This window comes from Vipera ursinii, assembly GCF_947247035.1.
Source record: "Vipera ursinii genome assembly, chromosome: 6".
NCBI classification, from domain to species: Eukaryota; Metazoa; Chordata; class Lepidosauria; order Squamata; family Viperidae; genus Vipera; species Vipera ursinii.
In genome coordinates, this window is record NC_139515.1 from 62,326,035 (window position 1) to 62,342,830 (window position 16,796).

The 16,796-nt window shown below is 40.7% G+C and overlaps 1 protein-coding gene across 2 annotated transcripts in view; it reads left to right on the top strand.

Moving 5' to 3' along the window:
• The window catches only part of PLA2G6 (phospholipase A2 group VI), a 31,545-nt gene extending 15,171 nt beyond the window's left edge, over positions 1-16,374 (top strand). For both annotated transcript variants that reach the window (XM_083365456.1, XM_083365457.1), the window contains 11 exons: positions 1,400-1,582; positions 2,442-2,550; positions 2,962-3,099; positions 3,773-3,863; positions 4,157-4,320; positions 6,180-6,330; positions 6,705-6,841; positions 9,926-10,080; positions 11,680-11,847; positions 14,159-14,232; positions 15,137-16,374. In XM_083365456.1, the coding sequence (XP_083221582.1) occupies positions 1,400-1,582; positions 2,442-2,550; positions 2,962-3,099; positions 3,773-3,863; positions 4,157-4,320; positions 6,180-6,330; positions 6,705-6,841; positions 9,926-10,080; positions 11,680-11,847; positions 14,159-14,232; positions 15,137-15,281 (1,515 nt within the window). In that variant the 3' untranslated portion in view covers positions 15,282-16,374. The remainder of the gene's footprint in view (positions 1-1,399; positions 1,583-2,441; positions 2,551-2,961; positions 3,100-3,772; positions 3,864-4,156; positions 4,321-6,179; positions 6,331-6,704; positions 6,842-9,925; positions 10,081-11,679; positions 11,848-14,158; positions 14,233-15,136) is intronic.
• Positions 16,375-16,796: the final 422 nt, after the last annotated feature.

Below are 16,796 nucleotides of genomic sequence, written 5' to 3' on the forward strand. Positions count from 1 at the left end.
TTACATGGCATGGGTCCGGAATACCTCGGGGACCACCTGCTGCCGGCGTCGACTCCCCTCCGCCCCGTGCGTTCCCACAGAGAGGGCCTCCTCAGGGTGCCTCCAGTCAGAGAATGTCGGCTGGTGGCCCCCAGGGGGAGGGCCTTCTCTGTGGGCGCTCCGGCTTTGTGGAATCAGCTGCCGGTTGAGCTCCGGATGGCACCGGATCTCCGCTCCTTCCGGTGCGGGTTAAAGACCCATTTATTTGAACAAGCTGGCCTGGCCTGATGGGGAATTACTTAGGGTTTTAATATTTATATATATTTTTTATTGTTTTTACTGTGGGCAATAATTTAATTCTTTTTTAACTTTTGTATTTTTGTAGTTTTATGATATGCCCTGTTCACCGCCCTGAGTCCTTCGGGAGAAGGGCAGTATAAAAATTTAATTAAATAAATAAATAAATAAAATAAAATAAATTATGCAGTTGTATTGCTGAAACACAGGTGAATGATCAGAAAAATTGAAAGTGGATTTTTGTTTTGAAGTATGGTGAATTTTGTTTAATTCTGGCAACCAAGACGAAATCCAAGGCATAGGATTCATTAAATGTGTGTCTTTTGCGCCATAATTCAGTAGGCTAATGTCAGAATGCTGATTAAAACAACAAAATTAAAATCCCTAGCTGTGAAAAGTTAATTTGGTTGTCGAAGGGATAAGAGCAGTGTCTTTGGTTCTTGTCAGAAAGCGGCACAAATAAAAAAGATTGGCTCTCTGTGAGGTTATGGTCAACTCTGTTTTTCATTTTGATGCACTAAACCAGGGCTCTTCAAACCAGGCCGTTTTATGACTTGTGGACTTCAACTCCCAGAATTTCTCAGCCAGGCAAGCTGGCTGAGGAATTCTGGGAGTTGAAATCCACAAGTCATAAAAGGGCCAAGTTTGAAGACCCCTGCACTAAACCCTATAAAACAAAGTACGAGAGGAAAAGTCATTGTAACCTTCAAGAAAAAAATGTATTTTGTAGATCGACTGAAATACATTTTGAAGTGCCTTATTGTTATGTAAATAAATCTAGATAGTAGCTGCCTTGTTCAAATGTTGATCACGTGACTGCAGAGGAGCTGCAACAACCATAACTTTGGGGACCAGGCACAACTACTATTTGTTTAGTGCAGCCATAATTTTTAGTGGTTGCTGAACGAATGGTCATAACTCGAGGACTACCTGTACAGGTGAATGGTTTGGTAACTAAAAAATACATTTTTTTTAATTAAAAAAAAAAGAGCTACACATATTTAAAAGGACTGATGACGCAACCTGTGTCCCATCAGGAAAAATATCAAAGGAGAAGCTCTTGGGAGTAGAGAAGGGCACATACTGCAATTCCTATTTGTCCTTTCTCTTTTCATGACACTAGATGACCCGGATGCTTATTGAGTACGGCTGTGAAGTGAATGCCCTCAGTGCATCAGGAGAATCAGCCCTTCATATTGCTGTGCGGCGTGGGCGTTTAGACTGCACAATGGTGTTGTTGACACACGGAGCCATGCCAAACACTAAAGAAAAGAATGGCAACACACCACTTCATCTGGCCATGCAGGTGGGCCTTTCATCATTTGGATATTTTTTCTAGCAGATGGGAAATTGAGAGAGGTGCTTTCTTTCTAAAAATACAGAGAGCAGAGGCTGACCACAAGGTATTTCTGGAAGGCTTTGGCAGCAAACTACCTGCATTTCTCACTCCCAGTTTTCTAGCAATAGAACTAACCATGTGCCCTCTCTGGCTTTAACAAAGAAAGTTCGCTTTGCATGTGTGAAAGAAAAACTAAATTATATTCTGATACTTAAAGTCTATCTTTGGTTTCAAGCGTCTTTAAACCCGTCTGTATGTCTTTTGTACCAATTTCCAGTTGGCAGAGTTCAGTGTTTTTGTAAAAAAGAATAATATAGAGACAACAAGTGTAGGCTATGCTCATCTCTGCAGTGAGCATACTTTCCAAATTTATCTTGATACATCAGTCACTCGATCCAATACGCTTTTATATTTATTTATCTCACCACTGCCATTCTTATCTAGATAAAACAGCTATTCAATCAAAAGAAGGTTGGAGATCCCGATCTATTTGGGATGGATAAGCCAATTGGCAGTTTGTATTGTGGAAAATCTACATCTAGGCCTCTCTGCTTTATTGGGCTTCTGGAGCTTCATAAAAGATCTCATTACCCAAGAGGGGTTTTGAGGATGTGGAAGTTTAGCCTACCCTTGAGAAATGGCATTGCAAACTTTTAACCCAAAGTTTGATATTCTTTAACCAGCGTTAGACCTACAGGAAACCTAGTGGCCTAGAAAAACAAAAAGATGGCAAACTGGGTGAGCATTCCAACATAGACTAGAAAACAATGGATGGAGAGGATTAGGACAATATGTTTCCATTAACAAGTTCCTTTCTTCCCAATAGCAAGACCACATAGAAATGATCAAGGCCCTTATTGTGTTTGGAGCAGATGTGGATATCCCCAATGATTTAGGGGAGACACCTGGATTGGTGGCAGCCAGGACAAGCAAAGGTAGGAAGAACGTTTGGATAAAAGTAGGGTGGTGGGAGGGTTGACCTTGGTCTACCCAACTAGATTTGGTTAACGTTGTGAACAGAATCCTTGTGTATTTAAGCCATGGATCTTGGGGTTTAGGGCATAGATCAGTACTTCCCGGTGAAGATCTACTATGGAATGGAGATTTAGAATCATAAATAAATAACCCAACAATGGAGGGGAGCATTAAGAACTAGGCCATATAGCTACCTCATTAAAATTGCTCTGCATTGCCCTTGGCCAGCATATTCACCTGTCTTTCAGATACAAGCTCTTCCTGGGTACACGAAATAGGGTGGCTCAGAGCTTGCAGTAGTGACTGATTTTTTTATTTGTTTTAATAATTTTCTGTTTAAATGCATGTTATTCCCACCTCACTTATGCAAGGTGCCAACCGGAAGGTTCTTTTAGATCTGCTGAAAATTATAGGGATTGAGCGCTTCCTTCCACCTGGCATACCTACCTCATCAACATCCACTTCCACCCTTCCAGAAAGATCATCAGCCCCACGGAGTTCTGGCTTAGGTAACCTACCCCCTACCTAGCTCTGTGTGCCTTTCTTTCCTTTCACTCTCTTGGACCACTTCACATCTTTTAAGATTTCCAACATGGTATTGCACTTAGAATGAGAATGCTTATGTGTAAATGAATGCCAGTGTACACATCCAGGTTGCCACCATACGCATTTTTGTTGATTACAGATTTCCAGCACTAGGTGGATATGCTAGAAAAGAGATCATGGCATTGGAGCAATCGGGACAGCCAATCTTGTGACTGCCTACCACGTTCTATAGTAAATTACCCTATTATACCCTCCGATGGCATTTCCTTCACTTTTCCTTCATATTCTTACAGCTATAACAATATCTATTTTAAAAGAGACAGATTAATAAGTAGCTCTTTTGCTAGCCGATAGGCTTCCCATATTCAGGATAGACAAGGCTCTTATAAGCATTGCATACACGGAAGTGATTTAGCGGGCATGATTTGCTGTCGCTGATTATGGTGACTCTGGAAAGGCATGCCCATCACATCATTTCCTTCTGGGCAATGCCTTGAGAAATAGAAATTCCAGATTCTCTTGAATCTGGGTACTACAGTCACCGAGAAAATACGTCTTAAACTCTCAGTTCTAACCCGTGCCTGCTGTGTCCTGAAAATTAGAAATTTTATGTTGTTTCGCTCTGTGTTTTTCTAGAATACCAAGACATCATCCATGTTTCAGCAGCTCTTGGCAACTTGCTGAGGAGACCAGATGTGGTGGACTCTGCCCCTGAGAAGAGGAGAAAGTAAGCAAGTAGGGTCAGTGAGCATTACATAGGCGGTTTAGATGTCCCTGCATGGGAAAGATCCAGTAAAGATCTTGGAAAGATTCCTGGAAAGAAAGGCTCCATGCCTATTGTTTCTCTTTTTCTGTGGCTTAAATGTGTTCTCAGGAACAATTGCTTCGATACGTTAGATATATTATATTAACGCATATAAAAGTGTAACTTATCTCCCTGAGTCATCTGAATGTGAAGAACAAAGCAGAGTTACTTCTGGGGCTGACACTTCCCTTGTTTTCTCTGTTCCCCTTCTCTAGCCAGGACCGCCTCCTGAGTCTGGACGGTGGGGGTGTTCGGGGCATTGTACTCATCCAGTTTCTCATCGCTATAGAGAAAGCTGCAGGGCGTCCCATCTCAGAGCTCTTTGACTGGGTGACGGGGACTAGTACAGGGGGAATTCTGGCTCTGGCTATTATACAGGGTAAGAAGCGATGTGAATAGCAAGTAATCCCATGTGGAAATGACTCAGTGTGGGATGGGAATGGTCACTGAATTGGGAAGAAAATGGGGGGAGGGGTTGCTTTTTAAAACCCTGATCAGAATTGGACTCCAGATTTCTTGTCAAACCACCACATTATATAGCTCTTTGTGCTCTTGTTTAAACCATTTTCATTGCTGCATTGGCTTTGCAATTTTTTTTGCTAGATTTGTAAATAGATAAGCTCACAGGCTCAGTTCTTGTTTAGTTAATTTTTATTTCTAATCTTGTAAGTAGGGACTAAGCTGCGTGCTTAGTCCCTAGCTGTATTCACTGTACACATATGATTGTGTATCGTCCGACCCATCCACTGCGATCATTAAGTTTGCAGATGATACCACCGCAGTGGGTCTTTTTAGAGGTGGAGACAAAACAGCATACAGGGGGGAGGTACAAAAACTATCCTCACAGTGTCTAGAGAACAGCTTGCACTTGAACGTCGGCAAGACAAAGGAGATGGTGTTAGACTTTCGGAAGAAAAGAGAGGAACCTGCCCCACTTTACATCGGGTGTGTGTGTGCTGTGTGGAGAGAGTTTCCTCCTTTAAATTCCTGGGAGTCTACCTCAGTGAAAATCGTACCTGGAAAATCAACAGAACCCAGGTGGCCAGAAAGGCCCAAAAGAGACTCCACTTCCTCAGGGTCTTGCGAAAGAACAGGGTGGAACAATGGCTGATGACCTTCTTTTACTGGTCTACTATAGAAAGCATCCTCTCACACTGTATTGTGGTGTGTTATGCTGGCTTGACAGCCGCGGATAGAAAGATACTACAGAGGGTGGTGAGCACAGCACAAAACATCATGGGCTGTCCCCCAATACCACTAGATGACATCGCCAGGGCCCGCTGCCTTGGAAAAGTGAGAAAAATTCTCAGGGACGACTCATACCCTGGTCGGTACCTCTTTATTCTCCTACGATTGGGTAGGAGATAGCCAGCTGCACCAACAGGCTGAAGAAAGGTTTCTATCCATGGGCTGTCAGGCTCCTGAATGGGAAATAACTCCGTGTATAATAGACTTGTGTTGTGCAATTAGCTCACATGGTGTAATAAGATGGTGGGTTTGTTGTCACTGTGAGTTGTGGTGGTGGGGTGCACGAAGGGAGGCTCAGCCAATCTCATTGTACACATGTACTTTGACAATAAAGGTTGATTGATTGATTGATTGAATTGACAGGCGTTCAGTCTAGAAAAGGGGCTATAAAAAGCTTTTTATTGAATAGGTGAAAAAGAACTAAAGGTTTCTGATCCAAAAATTGAGATTCAGTGTAATGCTTCCATTGCTGGGGGTAGATACAAGGCAACCCTAGTTTATACTGTATTACCCCCACTACACAGATATATTTTGTGTCTGCCCATCGAACAATTCTTCAATTGTTCTTTACCATTCTTCATTGGAAGCTGCCATGTTTTATCATGTAATTAATAATAATTTAATTATTAGTCTTTATGGTCTATATTCTAAATGACCAAGTGTTTTTCTAGTTTTTCTACCAGTCTCTCAAGAGATTGAATCTGGGATCTCCTGCATTCAAAGCATGCGATATATGGATCCTTTACACAGAATGGCTTATCTACATGGCACTCTTGCATCTGGCGTAGGCTTATGTGTTCCTTCCCGCTACTGAACATTTTGTCTGATGTTCCCCCTTCTGTCACACATTTGGTGATTTCACTCATTGCACAAAACATGGATTTCCATATTTTCACCAAGCTGTTTAGATAATTTCCTGCCTGTTTCTATCAGCTGGATTGGAACTGAAGGTGTTCTCTCGGAAACCAGTAATACTGTTCTTCTTCTCAGGGAAGCCCATGGACTACATGCGCTGTGTGTACTTTCGCATGAAAGATGAGGTCTTTCGAGGGTCACGGCCCTATGAATCGGAGCCTCTTGAAAATTTCCTGAAAAAGGAGTTTGGAGAACATACCAAAATGACAGATATCAAGAGTCCCAAGTAAGCCAAAATGAAAACCGTTGGGATGGCTTCCTGCACCCCAACTTATACTTTTTGTTAATTAGCTCTGCTGGTCATTTATTTACCTTCCCTTCTTCAAAGTAGGTTTGGTGTCTCATCAGTTCCTAAATGGTAAATTGCCTAGCAGAGTTATAATACCACTTTATGACCCACAGAAGAATGATAACATATGAATGATCCATCTTTCTTTCTTCTTTCTAGTAAAAGCATTTTTTATCAAGTAGTACCTCATCTCACTTTAACTAGTAGGTTGAGTCCCTTACCTTCTGCCTGGAGGGCATAAGTATTGCTGCTGTGCTATGGTCTCTGCCTTACAATCAAGTTGAAATTTTGTCTTGTTCAACATTTTATAGAGTCATGTTGACAGCAACACTATGTGACCGACAGCCTGCTGAGCTCCATTTGTTCAGGAATTACAGTCCGCCAGAAGGAAGAAACAGATCCCGTTTCAGAATGATGGGCTCATTTCAACCAATGACCAAGCCAGAAGGTAAATACAGATAGTCCTCAACTTACGTCCGCAACTGAACCCAACATTTCTGTTGTCAAGCAAGACAGATGTTAAATGAATTTTGCCCCATTTTACCATCTTCCTTACCACGATTGTTAAATGAAGCATTGCAGTCATTAAGTTAGTAAAACAGGTGTTAAATCAGTCTGGCTCTCCCATTGACTTTGCTGGTCAGAAGGTTGCAAAAGGTGATGACATGACCCCAGACACAGCAACTGTCATATATATGCATAAGTTGTCAAGCATCCGGATTTTGACCCTGTGACTGTAGCAGTGATGGCGAACCTTTTAGAGACCGAGTGCCCAAACTGCAACACAAAACCCACTTATGTATCGCCAGGTGGGCAGGGTGAGTGTGGCCCACTGAGTGGGTGTGGCTACGGTAGTCATGGCAGCAGGTGGATGTGGCCAGGGTGGGTGTGGCCATCTCAATGTTGCTCATGGGGAGGGATGCCTTTGGGGGCCGGGGCAGGGTTGGGGGAGATCCAGGGGGTCTCTGGCGGGTGAGGCAGTGGGCAGGAGGCTCATCCTGCAGGGTGAGGAGGCAAGGGAGGGCGCAGGGCATGGGTACCATTACCGTGGGGCAAGGCAAGGCGAGGCAGGGGCCGGGTTGCAGACAAAGGGGGACTCATCATCCAAGCTCATTTCTTATACTCTTATAATCTTCAAGTAATTATAAACTTTTGTGCTCAGTTTCTAGTGACATATGTGGTTATTTGGAACTGCTTATTGGTCCTGTAGAATTTCTATGTTTAATGGCAGAGTCATATATACGTGACTGCGTGTATGTATATGTGTGTGCACACATATCAGTGTGTCTTGACTAGGGTTCAGTTAGTCTACGAAGGAAGGAAGGTTGTTTGTGTGCCATGTGTGATGTTTATTCCTTTGGCCTGAGGTGAAACTGTCTGAATCCATATAAAGTGTACAGTGCATTGCACTGTGCTTCATATTCCAATGACATGGTATGTATACATGTTGTCAAAAATGTTATTGTCTTTAGAGAATGGGAAGAAGTAGGTGAAAATTACAAAAGCTATAGTAGTGTCTGATGAATGCAAAAACACATAAACATGCAGGCATTTTCTTTTGTTGTTGACAATACATGGTTTTTATAATATGTTGAAAAAATATGTGCAGTGAGGGCAGTTACCCATCAGTCCTTGTAAACGGTGCTATGTGTCTTCCTGAATCTCCGATGGAACTACAAATGTTTCCATCCAAGATAAAAATAAAGCATATGTGTGTTTGCTCATGCATGCACACACTTTGTGACAATAAGGTCTGAGCCTGCATAAATGGTTGACAACCTGTTGCTATTTGTGTACAAATACAGGTATGAAAAGGGAACTGATGAGGAATGAAATAGGATGATAAGAACAGAGGTGCAGAAAGGAAATTTGGTGACATAGGAAAAGAAGGGAGGGAGGAGAGTTGGGGAAAGAGGGATACGGTTAAGATAATGGGGCATTCACAAAAGTGGGAATATTACAGAGATAATTTTGTGAATGCTATGGAGATACAGCATGTTAAAGAATGGAAGATGGCTATGTTGGACAGAAAGAGTAAAAAAAAGGGATATACATACTTAGTTGAGTAAACTGGACTGATGGAGAAGAGAGGAAACTTACTAGGGCCTTCGCTTTAGAACCGCAACACATAAGGCTTCCAGTAACACAGTTTAAAATAAAGTATTTCAGATTTGCACAACCCACCCACCCCTTTTTCAGCAAATGGTACGGCCACCTGTTTGGAAGCCCAGTGCAACCAAGACGAGCGCTTTCCATGCCGATAGGCAAAAAAAAAGGTCCAACAGGCCTCCATGGCCATGGATCCGGGCTCTGGAGGCCTTGAAAAAGCCTCCAGAGCCCGGATTGGGCTGCTGGGGGGCTGCAAAATCGCTCTGCGGCCATGGATCTGGGCGGCAGAGGCCTTTTTCAGGCCTCCAGAGCCCCAATTGGGCTGTTGGCGGTCCGCAAAATTGCTCTGCAGGCATACCTGGACTTGCGCTGGCAGCTTCCATTCAAAAAAAGGTGCTGGAACGCCGTTCCGTGCATTGTATGATAAAAAAAAGCCTGCCTCCACCATCCAGCCCAGATCCGCCTAGCTCTTGCAGCTGCTCCCTGACTCCCAGTGCAGACAGAAAGAGAGCGAGAGCGCTGGCGCATGTGGAGAGGCAGAGGGAAGCAGCCCAGCCCCACGTCCCTCTGTGGCAATGGCGCACGTGCCCACAGGGATGGCTCTGCGTGCTGCCTGTGGCATGCTTGCCATAGTTTTGCCACCATGGGAGTATAGGGATACTTTTTCATAAGTGTGAAAAATATAAGTCACTTTTTGCTATTGTAACTTTGAATGGTTATTAAATGAACTGTTGTAAGTTGAGGACTACCTGTATCCATTCCCACAGACCAGGGATCAAAGTTGCACTGGGAGTGAGTGGTGGGAGGAACCTGTAAGGAATACATCATTCCTGCTCATTCACCACCTTGTAAGGAGTTGGATCAAACAAAATAATCATACACTTAGCATATGTCATGTTTGGAATGAATGTATACTACATATTGTAAATAAGATTGGGACACATCACTTTCCCATGATCTTCTCATAACCAAATAAAGACTGGTTACATATGCAGTGATATTTTTCTCCCATCATAAGGATAATTTATGTATGGGGAAAAAAACATTTGGAGCAGTCCTAAGGCTAAAAACATGGTATTAGACAACGTTGCTAAGTATTGTAAAGGAAGCACGTATGGAGCCATCAGTGTCTTCTATTTGATGGCATTTGCATTGCCAGAAATTTTGGGGAAATATTTGTTATGGACCATAATGTTTTAGGGTGTGATTTTTTCTTTTTTCTTTTTCAGAATTAAAGTGTAATCAAAATAATGTAAAGAAATCTTCTTTTGGCTTCGCTACTACCGCCAAATCTTTCCTTGATTTGAATTTTTCTTCTATTTCCATTTCATAGATGGCCAGATAGTTTTACTTTGTTTTTATTATAATATTGATAATGCATTCTTGCTGATAGTCACTACTTTTTGTCACTATTACCTTGTAGATCAACTGGTGTGGCAGGCTGCCCGATCCAGTGGAGCTGCTCCAACATATTTTCGACCCGTAGGACGGTTTCTGGATGGAGGGCTGCTAGCCAACAACCCCACTTTGGATGCCATGACTGAGATCAATGAATATAATAAGTCTTTAATCCAGAAAGTACGGCGCTATTCTGCAAGAATACTTATTAAAGACACATTCTAATTTGCACATGCAATTTTCTAAAATGTCTTAAGAGTGAACCATTTTTTCTGCCCAGAGACAGTATTTTCTCTTTAAAAAACAGGTTTCTAAAGAATTTAGAAAGTGGTGGATGTCTCTGGGTGGCTAAAAGGTGAAATGTTTCAATTGTTTAGCTGTGTATCATTGTTCCAACAGACAGGTGAATAAAGCAGAACAGAGGCTTGCAAATTCCTCAAAGAACATGTTTATTAGTTACAAAGTATCAGCACATCAAAAGTGAAACCAAGTCTGGAGACACACGTAAACAATTCCCCAATACAAAGTTAAAAATCCCACCCCTAAAACTGCAAGCAACTACATTCCCCAATACATCTTCTTGGCAGGTTTTTTACGCAGTGCCCAGCCTGCAGTCTCTGGAGCAGCCGATGACCTTGGTTCCCATGGGACAAAATATTATTTTGGCTAGCGAAGTACCTGGCAACCCCCCTCCCTTCACAAATGGCTGCAGCCATGCTCATTTGTAGAGTTGACATTGTGGGGCAAGAAGAACATAAAGAAGAACATAATTTCTGCTGGAAACTAGGTGTTTTGCTTCCAAATTTGGCAGTATAATTTGTGGGTGCTCCTGATCACTAACGGGATCTAAAAGAATCTGGCAAACAACACAGTCAGAACATTTTCATCAACTTCCCTCAGAGTAAACTAATAGAAGCAATTTCTAATAGAAGCCACATCATATAGCCAGCGCTGTAGTTTTACTGCTCTCTCTCTTGTTGTTATTCATTTTTTTCTTTTAAAGTTTAATTCAAGTAAAGAAAGATGGTAATTGGGTAAAATGAAAAATTAGGTACGCAAAATTAAAACCCTGCACGTCAATTTCTGGCAAAACATCATGGAGAGAGTGACATGTTTAATTGGAAAAGTAATCAAGTACCAGCATACCTCTTGTATTTGTACTCTGATAGGATTTTTGTATGAAAACAATTCCTAAGGATATATGTTCCTAAGCTCTTAGGGCTTTTTCCACACTATGCTCTGTGATATAGTATATGGCATGAAACTTTGGTTGCTGCAGTTTGGAACAACTGGAGTTTCAAAAATGCCTGCAAAACTAGCCAGAGCATTTTGCAATAACTTGCTCAGCTGAACAAAAAAAAATGGGTTGGCAAGGTCCATCATATGATACAGGGAAAGAAAAGGTTCCTGAAGCTTTACCAGGAAGGAAGTCTTACAAAGTTTAGTGGGAAATATCAAACCCTGATTTGTGATTAAATAAACTTTTGAGCTTTGTGTAACTTTATGCCAGAATAAATGTGTTAGATGTGTAAGGTGTCAAGCTACCAATCAGTTTTGTAAACAAGTTCAAGAACTCACTTGCTAAATCTCCATACCTCTTTGAAGAATGGAAAAGAAAAGTAGAATTAACATTCCAAACATCTATTTCATATGGACTATTGCACATGCTTCTTTTGTGCTATATTCGAGCAAAATATGTGAACATGTTGGTAAGACTCCTACCCACCTCATCCTTGGAAGCTTGAAATACTTGCTTTATTTTTCTTTCCATCTTTCCAGGGACAAGGTGACAAAGTGAGGAAGTTGGGAGTTGTTGTCTCTCTCGGCACTGGCAGAGCACCAAAAGTGCCTGTGAGTTCTGTGGATGTCTTTCGTCCCTCCAACCCTTGGGAACTGGCCAAGACTGTCTATGGGGCTAAAGAACTAGGCAAACTGGTGGTGGACTGTGTGAGTATGAGATACAGAGAGTAGGCATCATGATACCAGATCTAAGGTGATGATTTTTACATTTTGCAAATAAAAGGAATGTTTTGGATAGTTTTTAATAGAACAATTCAAAAGCCCAATAAAGGGGAAGAAAATACTTTTCCCAAGGTGATACTAGCAAATGCTTTTTCACGAGGCAACTGGGCTTCCTTGTTTTCCTTTGAAGACATTTCACTTCTCATCCAAGAAGCTTCTTCAGCTCTGACTGGATGATGGGGAAAGGAAGGATTTATACTCCTTGCAGACAGCTGGTCATTTGCATTCTTTTGAAGGGTCGTTGCTACCTGGAGGTTTATCTGTGTCATCAGGGTCAGCTGAGTAGTGCAAATGGGTGTGGAGCCTGCAGGTGGCCCCAATGACCCTCTAAAGAATGCAAATGACCAGCTGTTTGCAAGGAGTATAAGTCCTTCCGTTCCCCACCATCCAGTCAGAGCTGAAGAAGCTTCTTGGATGAGAAGGCAAAAGTCTTCAAAGGAAAATGAGAAAGTCCAGCTGCCTCGTGGAAAAAGCATCTTTGGGACAACTATGACCTGGATGACTGAGAATCTCCATAGTCATTCAGCAAATGTTGAGGGAGATAAATGTATACATATGTGATGCATATCTTAAAAGTTTCTTTCATATATGTGCTTCAATATTTTTGCCTAATCTGCTTTTGCCCATATCTTACTGTGGAAATTAACACTGCTGCTTTCTGAGCTAGTGCTTTGCTTCTTCACTTAAACTTAAACTTACTGTAAATTATGTAAATCTAATATAATGTTCCAATTAGAGGAGATTATTTGTAGCCCAGGGTTGAAATGAGGGTCCTTGATGTTCTTTGAGCTTGGTTGTTTTCTTGCAGATGTTTCATTACCCAAACTAGGTAACATCACCAGTTCTAGTAAGGGGGTTTGCTCTCATTTTATATACTAGTGACTTGCCCTGTCAGTGTTGGTGGGGATGGTTTTAGAGATTCTTTGTCTGGCGTATTTACTGTTAGCTTGTTTGGCAGTTCCTCGATTGGGGTATTCTTGATTGTTTATCTGATGTTAATCTTGGTGTTAATCTCCACTCGTCTGGGTGATAGCTGCTGGTGGGGAGGTGTTTTAGTCTTTTTGTTCCCTTTTTGGCTTGTTGATTGTCTCTTGAATGGCATGCAGATATTGTTTGTGTCTATGTGCCTATCGATAACTGGTTTGTCAGAGTGCCAGGCTTCCAGGAATTCGCTAGACTTGGATTGGTCTAGGATGGTCATAATTTCCCAGTTGAAATGTAATGAAATGTAATGAAATGTCTGCGACAAAATAACCAAGCTCAGAGAACACCAAGGACCATTTAATATACTGCTTCTAAACATCTTATAATACTTTTTAAACAGCCCATCTGATCCACAGGAGCTATTTGTTTTTTAGTTTCCTAACAGATTCCCTTGCTTTTTGTCCAAGTGATGAAAGATTTCTTCACCTATTTTTAGAAAGTTGGGAATACCATATTTGTAGAAGATAAGCTTGGTTTGTATACAATGTCTTACAGAGGTGACCATTTTTATAAAGAACCAAATACTCTCCTTTATTATGTATCATTCCCCCCCTTTTTTGTTTCTTTTTTTGTCTTATTAAGTAGGGAAATATTTCTACTTAAAGCCAAAGCCTGCTATAAAATCCTTTATTTATTTCTCCAACTTTTTCAAACTCCGGTAGCCAGATAGCCAACCTTTAATGTCACACTAAATCTACTGTTTAATATTGGGTTTTCCTGGGCATTTTACAAATCAGAGTATTCATGTTCCATCTGAATCCAGTACGTAATTAAATCCAATTATAGCACTAGATGGTTAGCAGTTTTGACTACAGGAATTGGTAAAAAGCTAAAGGCAAGGTGTCACCTTACTTTTACCCCAGATTCCCCCTATACATATATGATAGCATATTTCTACACAACTTCAATATGACTTCCAGGTAAGTGATTCTTTCTTATAAGCTATAAAGGACGTGAATGTAATGTACTGTCATCTGATTAGCCCACTGATAACATAGAATAATTATTAACAGTTGCTTTGTTAATCAAAAAGAGGGTCTTAAAATTTGGTCTCGTTCTCAGGAAAACTCTGCATTGCCGTATATTTCATATCTACGTTGTTCTTAAAATTAAATTACCCAATGTGTGCTTGCCCAAACCTGCTTGCTTTTATTTTCTTTTGAGGTTTTTTTTTATTTGTACTGGAAATTTGTTCTGTAGAAAAACTGGCATACCTTGAATAACGTTAGATTCATTTGTTTTATTTTTGCAGTGCACAGATGCAGATGGACCATGTGTTGATCGTGCAGCTGCCTGGTGTGAGATGATAGATGCCCATTATTTCAGGTATAAACCATGTCTACTGTAATACTGTGTGAGAAAAATCAAAGCGTGAACTTGTGAATGTGATTTCAGAATATGAGCTTACATAATAAACAAGGATCTCTATACAGTGGCTCTGTCAGTCACTTTAGTTGAGGACAAAGCTGATTTATAGTTGAAGATTATTATGTATTCTGGCAGCCTGTACAGGCAGAGTTGAGCAAGTTCTAAATCTCAATATGTTGCTGAGCTGCAGCTTCCAGCATCATTGATCATGTTGGCAGTGGCTGCTGAGAATGACAATTCAGCAACATTTCAAGAGTCACAAGTTCTCTGTCTCAATAAATAGTCATTTTTCTAGGCTACTTTCTATTTTTTAGGTCTTTTATGTAAGTGGCCCTTGCAACTTTTTAATGGGGAAGGATTCAGCTGAGAAGTAGAGAAATGTAATTCAATTATCCCATGTCTGAGCTATAGTCAGAAGGTTTTATATGAAACCATGAAGAAAACTGTGCAGATAGTTCTTGATTTATGTCTTGTAGTTTAACAACAATTTGAAGTTATGATGGTGCTGAAAAAAGTGACTTATGATATAGGTCCTTATGTTTGTAACCACTGCAACATTCCTATGCTCACATGATAAAAATTCACATGCTTGGCAACCAACATGTATTTACAACAATTGCAGCATCCTGGGGAGGGGATGTCACCAGGTTTTGTCAGTGATATCCAGAAAATGGGGGGGGGGAGCTTTTGGAATCTAAAAGTGAAGGTCCTGTGATGCTCCTGTTGTACCACATTGTTCCCCTGTATTTTGTTTTCTCTGTTGTACTCTCTGCTGAACACTTCTTTGCCTTACACACTTACCTTCAGTTGCAGCATGTGCACAAAACTGCTGTTCTTGTTAACATCTTCCTGATGCCCACAGATTCAATCCTTCTTTGGAGACAGACATAATGCTGGATGAAGTGAGCAATACAATCCTGGTAAACATGCTCTGGGAGACTCAGCTCTACATTTATCAACATTGGGATAAATTCGAGCAGTTGATAGAGCAGCTCCTAATTAAATAAAGCTTTGTGAAGATTTTTGATACAAATAATGCCTACCTTGAGCTGCAGTAGCAATGAGAAGTAGCAGATTCTGCTGGCCAGCGGCTTGCCCCTTGTCTTCATACCAGAAAAATCAAGTAGAAAAATATAAGGATTGCTCCCATCAAAACATCCTTCAGCTGTTCTGTATCCTGTGACTGTCTTCCACCCCACCTCAATGTGCTGCTACACCAGTAACCTTAAAGGTTTAGGTCATTTCATTTTGTTTGTTGATCAGAGTTGGATCATTTCTGCCTGCAATCTAAGATCAGTTGTGTGCTATGAACTAATCACTTATACCTTTGTATCTAAGGTTGTACATGAGGACTTGAACAATTGAAATTTCTCTTTTTTCCTATTTACAAGTCATGTCCTGAGTTTTTTCTTATATGGAAGGTGGAGATTTTTTTTTACACATGAGAAAACCTACCATTCCCTTTCAACATTATTGGTATTATGCAAACTCCTTTGCTCATTGTTGACCAAAAACCTTCCTAAATACTTGTTCCCTTACTTCAGACTCCTTTTTTTTTTAATCTTCCCACCCTCAAAGAAGTCACTTTGCTATGAGTGGCACTAAAGAATCCTGGAGGAATGGAGGACAGGCTTCCTTACAGGAGGCAGGCTTGGACAATAGTCTTCCCAAACGAAGACATTTCTGAATAAGGATGAAAAGTGTAGGAATGGGCACAGATCAAATAAGGAGACATTTGACTGACAAAGTCAATACTTGGCCGGTGTTTTTATGGTTGGTTTTTCTGTTTTCTCATACTCTTTCTTCCTTATTGCATTAATTTTTCTACTTCTGAATGCTGTGTTTGCTGTTTTGTTTAGGCAAAAAATTTAAGCTACTACTGTTTAACAAAAATGTGCTGTTTATCTAAGATTTAACTGATTTAATAGGATGCATTGGAATTGTTGAAAAACTGATGAAGTGAAACTAACAGGAAATACTTCACTTTCCCACTATTTTCATAACCTGTTTCAAATTCAGATGAAAATTATGTTGATGTTAAAAAGTCCTTTTCCCCCCAAAAGCAAGTATTAAATAAAAACACTATTTTCTGAAATCTGACCGTTCTTTGTCTTAACTCTTTTCATTTAAGTCCTAATAAAAATTGCGATATCCAATGTCCAGATGCATTTTTGCCTGATTTTATTGCAAATTGAGCACCTTATTTAAAAAAAAGTAACCTCTTAAAAACTGGCAATTCAAACTGCGTAAGATCAACTTTAGGGAATTCTTAGCCAATATCTGGAAGTCACCTGACAGAGAAAGACTACTCTGTATGAGTGAATTTTTAAATATTTTGTGATGTGAGAATTGCTGTATTTAACCTAAAGCAAGATGAGGGGGGTTTCTCCAAATAAATCTCTGTGAGTGGATGGATGCATGTGTTACCATTTTGCATTCAGTGAGTGAATGATAAAAAAGGAGGTGATGGTGGAAGTAAATAAATGGAGGGTGGAAGGTCCAAATCACAAAAGTAAGTAGCT